A 7388-nucleotide genomic window follows, 5' to 3' on the forward strand; every position below is an offset into this window, starting at 1 on the left:
TTGATATGGAGACACCCCCCCCCCCCCCCTTCCGAGGGAAGACTCAGTGGGCAGCCTGGGAGAGGGCTTGGGGACGTGGCGAAGCCTGGGGTTGTCGCTGGTGGCTGGTGCCAGCTGGAGGGTGGCTGGGGGGCGCAGAAAGTGCCAGCTGGAGGGTGGCTGGGGAGAGCAGAAGGTGCAGAGGAGGGCAGGCTGGGGACCAGCCCAGCCTTGCCTCCAGGTATGCTGCAGTCCCCCCTCCCAGCCCTGGCTGAGGAGTTTTCTGGAGTCCCAGCAGCAGATGCCAAAACGGGTGAGGAGCAGGGGACTCTGGGCATAGGGAGCAGCGTGGGGAGGTGAGTGTGCGAGTCCCTGCGCCCCCACAGATCCTGCTCCAGCTTGGGCTGCCCAAGAGGGGAGGAAGCAACCATACGGACTAGCAAGACCCACCTTACCCCCATGGAGGGCAGCTGGGCAGCATAGGATGGGCAGTGTTCTCCTCGTGTGGTGGGCTGTCCTCGCTGGCGGGACCCCAGCTCGAAGGGCAGCTCGGAGGGGTGCTCAAAACCTGGTGCATCACTCGTCCTCTGCTGTTGAGGAGCTGCGGTTAGCAAGTGCTGCATAATTCTGGTATTCTCTGCCTCCTTGGCTTAGGAGGAGCATGCATGCCTGTGCACGGTTATTCTATATATACAGACTTATATTTAGATATAAATAATTGCGGGAGAGGAATGCTGAAGTTCAAGGACTGAGAAGCTGTACAAATACCGTATACTCTGCTCTGTGGCTGTTCTTCTCTTCCTGCTTCCATTCAACAACCCCTGGTGCCCTGAGCTCAGGCTCTCCAAACAAACCCTGACCAGGGTAGCTAAACCGTGAGGTGCCTTTTTATCACGAGGACATGCTTGTGCCATGCTGGGACGTGGTCTCTTGCCCTCAGCACCCTGGCAGTGCTGATGCTACATTCAAGAGAGCACAGTGGCTTCTGAGAGGTGCCAGAACAGGAGTTGGTTTGGATGAAAGAAGCGTAGCAGGGGCAGTGCCTGGGTGAGTTTCCCTCGCCTACAGCGTCCCCTGGCTTGCAGGGATTACACGAAGATCGTCTGGGCTTTGATGGCTCCACGGTGGCTGCCAACTAGAGTGTCAGCATGATCTTACCCTGTGGGAGCAGGCAGAAGGGCTGCAGCCCATGACCTGTGCTGTTTAGGCTGGGGGCACGCTTCCCGTGGCCAGAAGCTATCACAGACTTGCATGAAGCAGCTGTTGGAGGAGAGGAAAGCTGCAGCCTCTCCTGACAGTGCCATGCTGGCTGGTGTCTCATCTGATACAATGAGGAGAGACCTTAGTGGGGAGCTTGGATTCATGGACTGACCTAGGGCAATCCTCTTGTCTTCAGAACTATTGGGAGGGGGGGAGGGTGTTCCTGCCCCCCATAGTGCCTGTGTGAGGCCATGCTGGCAGCGTGATGTCCTCATTACCATCAGGACCAAGGGCTGGTACCAGCATCGCTGAGCATCCCGGGAACGTGGGTGAATCCCACCTGTAAGGGTTCGTTGGCCAGGGCTGATGGGGGGCCAAAGGAGATGTCTGGGGACTGGAAAATGGGAAACGTGCTCTGTCCTGTTTGAAGGTGCCTCCTCTTGATGTATCTCAGGTCACTGTATCTAGGAGCCAGGCAAGGCTTCAGGTGCTGCTCATCTTGTCCCAGCAAGGCAAGTAGCAAAAGCTACTGGCCAGAGCTGGCTGAGCGCTTGTTCCCTGTTGGCATCACATACATACACCCTTGGAGGGTAGGAAATCCCAAGGGACAAGCTGTTGTTGTAATGTCCTTGTTGTGCTGCTCAGGTGGGATCTGATGGAAGGACCCAGTCCTCCTCCAGGTTGCTGTGTAAGATGGAGACCTTGGTATCATTGCAGGAGCTGAGGGCTGGCAGGGTTCCCTGGCTCCTGGATGCTCAGCCTTCCCCTTTCCTCTGCAGTTGGCAACGCTGCCGGCCTGGGGCTGAGCCAGCTCTTTCTTCTAGGCAGGTAGTTCCTGAATCTGGGCTGTAGGCATGTGGGCAGTGGTGAGGGTGTTTGCTGGGACCATCCTGACCAGGAGCTGCCAGTGTCTGTCCAGGGCCTTGGAAAATGGTGGCAGTTCCAAGAAGTGACTGGATCCTTCCCACCTGCCTTGTTTGGGGTATCTGAGGTCAAAGCGAACAACGTTTATTAATTTGTTGCATGATGGAAGCAAATCAGCAGGGCAGAGCTGTGGAAACTGATTCTCAGGAGTCGCACTGGAGTCCCCCGGCACTCAGGAGCTACCTGGGACTTCAGGCTGATGCTCTGGAGCTGTTTTGGATCATTTTTGTTCAGCCCTGTAGAAGGCTGTCTCTAGGACACCTCGCCCTGGGAACCTTGGGATGTCTTGTAAAGTGAGGCCTTAGGATTCTGGGGGTGAATTGGAGATTTCGGGCGAGTCTCTGCAGTGGGAGGAGGGTGAGGCACGGGAGGTGAGGACACAGGATGGCAGATGGGGCCAGGGACAGGCTGTTTCAGAGAGGAGCTTGAAGGGCTTGAAGGATTTCTGGAGTTGTTTGGTGTTCAAAGTTGCAAGGTCACAGTCACGGGTGATGATTGGCCCATGTGCTTGGCCACTGAGGTGCTGGGCAGGTTGTGTCCTCTCGAGGCTTTTTTGAGGAAAGGATTCCCCAGATCTCAAAGGAGTTTAGTGCAAGCAGTGATGGGCACCCCCTTCTTCTGCTCCCTCTGCCCTGTGCATTGGGGGCATCTCCATGTGCTTCATGGCTGCTCGTGAGCCATCTCCTCCTTCCCTTCGCCTGCATCCCAGAGCTGCAGCTGCAGGTGTGGGACTCCATCTCCTCTCACCTCAGGGGCAACGTCAGAGGCAACCGCTATGGATGAGGGAGGGGAGGCTGGAGCAGCAGTCTGCCCCTTGCCTTTCCCAGTTTGTGTTACAGGTAGAGCCCAGGCGCCTGGGAAGGGTTGTCCCCCGTGTTCTACATGGTGAACTGAAGAGAGAAGGGAGTTGGCTGGGGACCCACAGAGGGGGTGGCCAAGCCCTGGTGGGACCAGCTCTGTCCTCTGGCACTGCAGAGATGCTGAGGTGCACCTGCAGTTTGCTTACCTCCCTCCAGTGCTCCAGCCTGAGCAATGGGGGAGGCTCCTGGTGATGGAGGGAAACCCTGTTTGCAGTGAAGTAGGACAAGCCTTTCGCCTCCTGCCACCAGACTGCAGCAGGCAGATGACGATGGCGTTTATATCAGAGCCTGCTCTCCTCCCAGTGACACTGTTCCGGGACAGAAAGGATTCCCCTTTTCCCCAGCTTTTTCATCTGCATGTTTGCTGTGCTGGACTTCTCCAAGGCTGGTTAAGAGCTTGAGGAGGCAACCTGATTCAACCAGTTCTGCGAGGGGAGGCTGCGGAGCTGGTTGCTTGCTCTTGCGAGCCCTTTGCAGCCCGGGAGAGAAGCAGGGATGCTGCAGTTCCTACTGGGATTAGACTTTGCAGCTGGCTCCTCCTCCGTCTCTGCTGTGGTTGTATCCCCTGTCATTGGCACTTGATCAGCCTTCAGAAACCCCACCAGCGTGGCCGACGTGTCTGTGTTTTACTTTCAAAGCCTAGGATAAAACTGGGTTGTAAACAGTTTACAGCAGGGGTTAGCGTGACCCTGTAAAAGCGCTGCAGTATCTGAGCGCTGCGTAGTCCTAGGAGGAGACTAATGTGTGGACTAGAGCCCTGCTAACACAGTTCCTGGAACCACGCCTGGGCTGCATCGCTCTCCCTGCCCCGGGTGGGTGACCGCAGCGGGGCTTGCCTGCACCTCTGCAGGGAGACAGCCAGCACGGCCCTTCTCCTGGGCAGGGCGTTGGAGCAACTGGGAGGTGGAATTTGCTTTTCCAAAGACCAGTCTCCCCCGTGCCCCTTCCTCAACTTGACTAAGGAGTGAGCAGAATGCTTTCCCTTATTCCTTGCGCTCTGTTTGCAGATCCCTGCCCTGAACAAGGCGCTGGTTCTGTGCAAGCCCTCGCACCCCGCAGACCCCTCACCTTGCATTTCCCCAAGACCCCCGCTCAGACCCTCCCCGTGCTCCTCTTTGGCTGAGCGCTCCCCTTAGAGCCTCCCAGCCAGGGCTGCCGCTGCTGGGGAAGGTTTGCGAGGCAGAAGGCAGCTGTGGGAGAGGAAACCTTCAGCTGCCTGGCTGGTGGCACACCAGTCTGGGGTGGGAGAGCCGTGCTGCAGCCAAGCAGAGGGATGTGGGCAGGCTCTTGTATCGGCAGCCTGGACCTGAGCAGGGAGGACGCAGCTCAGGCATCCCTGCCTGCTGGGTGCTCTTCTTTCTCCTCCTTGCTCCCTTTTCTCTTCCCTGGCATTCCCTTCTTACCCCATGACCATGAGGCTGCCGCAGCGGAGGGTTGCACTGGGAGGACTGGGGTGCTCATGTGTCCGTGCTCATGCCGAGCAGAGCCACCCTGCACCTCTCCCTGTTGCCTCCAGACCAGCACTACCCCACCTGCCTTCCCTGGGCTCTGGCTCTCTGTCACCAGCTCTCGCTCTCAGCCTGTTGCCCCGAAGAGGGGTGCTCAGCGCTGCTGATGCTCGGGACCCCCAGCGGGACGTGCCATCGTTCCCATTGCCACCCTTCTGCCACCTGCTCCGGGAAGGGAAGGGAAGGGAAGGGAAGGGAAGGGAAGGGAAGGGAAGGGAAGGGAAGGGAAAGGAAGGGAAAGGAAGGGAAAGGAAGGGAAAGGAAGGGAAAGGAAGCTCCCTGCCTCCATGAGACAAACCTCAGTTGGAGATTTGGGCCAGATCCAGCCCTGCTAATGGCAGTGGCAGAAGTCCCACTGGCATGGGGTGGACCAGGCTTTGGGAAGGTGTAGGGAGGAAAGATGAGTATGTGGGACTCTAGGGGACCAAGCCAGGGCTGAGGGGCTCTTCAGGAGAGCAGGGGGTATTCCTTAGAGGAAACAAGAGGCCCAGATCTGTCCCTAGACCTGCTGGTGGTGTTGTGACCTCTGGTTCTTGCTTTAATTTTCATTGCAAGAGTGAAAGTGACCTCCCTGCTTTCTAGCAGTGTGAGCCCAATCAGCTCTTTGGGATCCCCAGATGGCAGACCTCTCCAGCACAGTGCATTCAGGAATGGAGGAGGGATGGGGCCAGGCTTGGATGTCACTGCCACGAGGGGTGCCATTACAGCTGGCGTGAGCCCCTGCAGCGGCAGAGATGAGCTCAGGAGCCATGCTGCGTGCAGCTGGGGAGGGAGAGCAAAGCTGAAAGCCTCTTCGTGAGTTTTGTGGCATCTGTACAAGGCTGGGGCTCTTGCCTCCCTCTCTCAGGTCACAGTTTTGGAGATTGCTGGGTTGGCTGGCATTTGGGTTGGATGAAGTCTTTTGTATAAGAAAGCAAATAACCTCTTTGCACATTCTCCCTTTGGGTATTATGATAATGTAAGGTCTCCCTGACCAAGCTCCATCGATACTTGAGACTTCAGGGCATTGCAGAGAGTGCCAGAGGTTTCCTTAAGTGGGGTTTTTCCTTTGTGAAACCCTGCACAGTTCCTATGGTGAAGGCACCAGCGCAATCCCTTTTAAAAAGGATGAAGTCCTGCCCTTTCCTCACCATGAAAGACCCGAGAACAGTTTCTCCACGCATCCCAGTGCAGACAGGGACGTTTGCTGGCAGCCGTGACCCACCACTCGCCCTCCCTGCTGCTGCAGGTGGGTAGGGTGCTCTTCTCTTCCAGCCTGAACACCTTTTAGGATGTTATTCCATCTTCGCTTTCTCTCCCACCAGAGGTGGCCGCGTTTCAGCCATGGAAAAGTACTTTCCTGTGTGTGTGGTTTGTAAAGCACTCGCAAAGCACTTCAGAGCCCCTTGGGCTGCCGAGCGTTGCGGTGGGAATTGCCGTTACCAAACAGAGACCTGTCCAGCTGCAGAAGGTCTCTTTCTCTGCCTTACAGACCTCTTGTGCTGCCCTGGTAGGAGGAACTTGAATGTTGCTGTCGGTTGTGACTGGGAAAGGGGGAGAGAGACTGGTGTGAGAGGGGCAGTGGGATGAGGTGTTGAGGTGGGTCCACCCATCGGTTGGAGCTGGCTGTGCTGGTGGGATGGGCACAGGAGCTGAGATATGCGGGGGAGATCCCCCAGCCTCCATCGTGCTGGGCTTCTGTACCCCTCCCTGGGATGTGGCAGAGGTGGGGGCTCCTCCCCACTGAGGAAGGGGGATGCTCAGAGTGTGGGATGGCAGAGTTGCCCTCTGCTGCTCTTCTCCACGACTGTCAGACTGCCCAGAATGCCTTCTCCCCACCCTCCCCTACAAGCCTGAGCTCTCCCTGCTGCCTTATTTTCCCTGGGTTGTTCAGAAGGTGAGTGGTAGCACCTACCACTAGACATCAGCTGGCGGAGACCTTTCCAGCTTCCCCATAAGAAACACCCTGTTAGAGCCACACACCACCCCCTGGCTGTCTCCCACGGAAGGGCAGAGCATCCTGAAGGGAAGAGGGGGTGACAGCTGCCCGCACTATGGGACTGTCATCCTGGGGGACATCCCAGCCTCCAGCCTGCCCGCTGAGGCTGGGAGCCCTATGGCTTCTGCTGTTTGTCCCCTTCATGGAGATGCATGGATGAGGGGTAATGGATTTAAATTGGAAGAGGGCAGATTTAGATTAGATATTAGGAAAAAAATTTTCGCTGTGAGGGTGGTGAGACACTGGCCCAGATTGCCCAGAGAAGCTGTGGATGCCCCATCCCTGGAGGGGTTCAAGGCCAGGCTGGATGAGGCTTTGAGCAACCTGGGCTAGTGGGAGGTGTCCCTGCCCATGGCAGGGGGGTGGAACTGGATGATCTCTGAGGTCCCTTCTGATCCAAACCGTCCTGTGATTCTCTGCAGGTGCCACCGCAGCACCCCACTGCCTGCTCCCCTTCCCTGTCGCTGCAGCCCACTGACTCCTCTCTTGTTTTCTCTCCCCTTCTCCCCGGAGCAGCAGCGGCCGGTGAAGCAGTCTCTCAGCAAGTCCCTGTGCCGAGAGTCCCACTGGAAATGCCTGCTGCTGTCCCTCCTGATGTACGGCTGCATGGGAGCCATGACCTGGTGCCACGTCACCAAGGTGACCCGGCTGACCTTTGACAGCGCTTACAAGGGCAAGTCCATGATGTACCACGACAGCCCTTGTTCCAACGGCTACGTCTACATCCCCTTGGCCTTCCTGGTGATGCTCTACGTGGTGTACCTGGTGGAGTGCTGGCACTGCTACACCCGCAACGAGCTGCAGTACAAGGTGGACGTGGAGAGCGTGCACGAGCGCGTGCAGCGGATGCAGCAGGCCACCCCTTGCATCTGGTGGAAGGCCATCAGCTACCACTACGTCCGTAGGACCCGGCAGGTCACCCCCTAACCCAACCGGGAT

At 57.5% G+C, this 7388-nt stretch overlaps 1 protein-coding gene across 1 annotated transcript in view; it reads left to right on the top strand.

Annotated features, from left to right (window-relative positions):
• Positions 1 to 6965: 6965 nt before the first annotated feature.
• The window catches only part of LOC104468184 (transmembrane protein 151B-like), a gene marked incomplete at its 5' end in the record, with an annotated part of 1721 nt that continues 1298 nt past the window's right edge, over positions 6966 to 7388 (top strand). The window contains 1 exon segment of the mRNA XM_010082225.1: positions 6966 to 7364. Coding sequence (XP_010080527.1) covers positions 6966 to 7364 — 399 coding nt within the window.

The sequence above is a fragment of the Pterocles gutturalis genome, unplaced genomic scaffold (genome assembly GCF_000699245.1).
Source record: "Pterocles gutturalis isolate BGI_N339 unplaced genomic scaffold, ASM69924v1 scaffold18934, whole genome shotgun sequence".
Lineage (NCBI taxonomy): Eukaryota > Metazoa > Chordata > Aves > Pterocliformes > Pteroclidae > Pterocles > Pterocles gutturalis.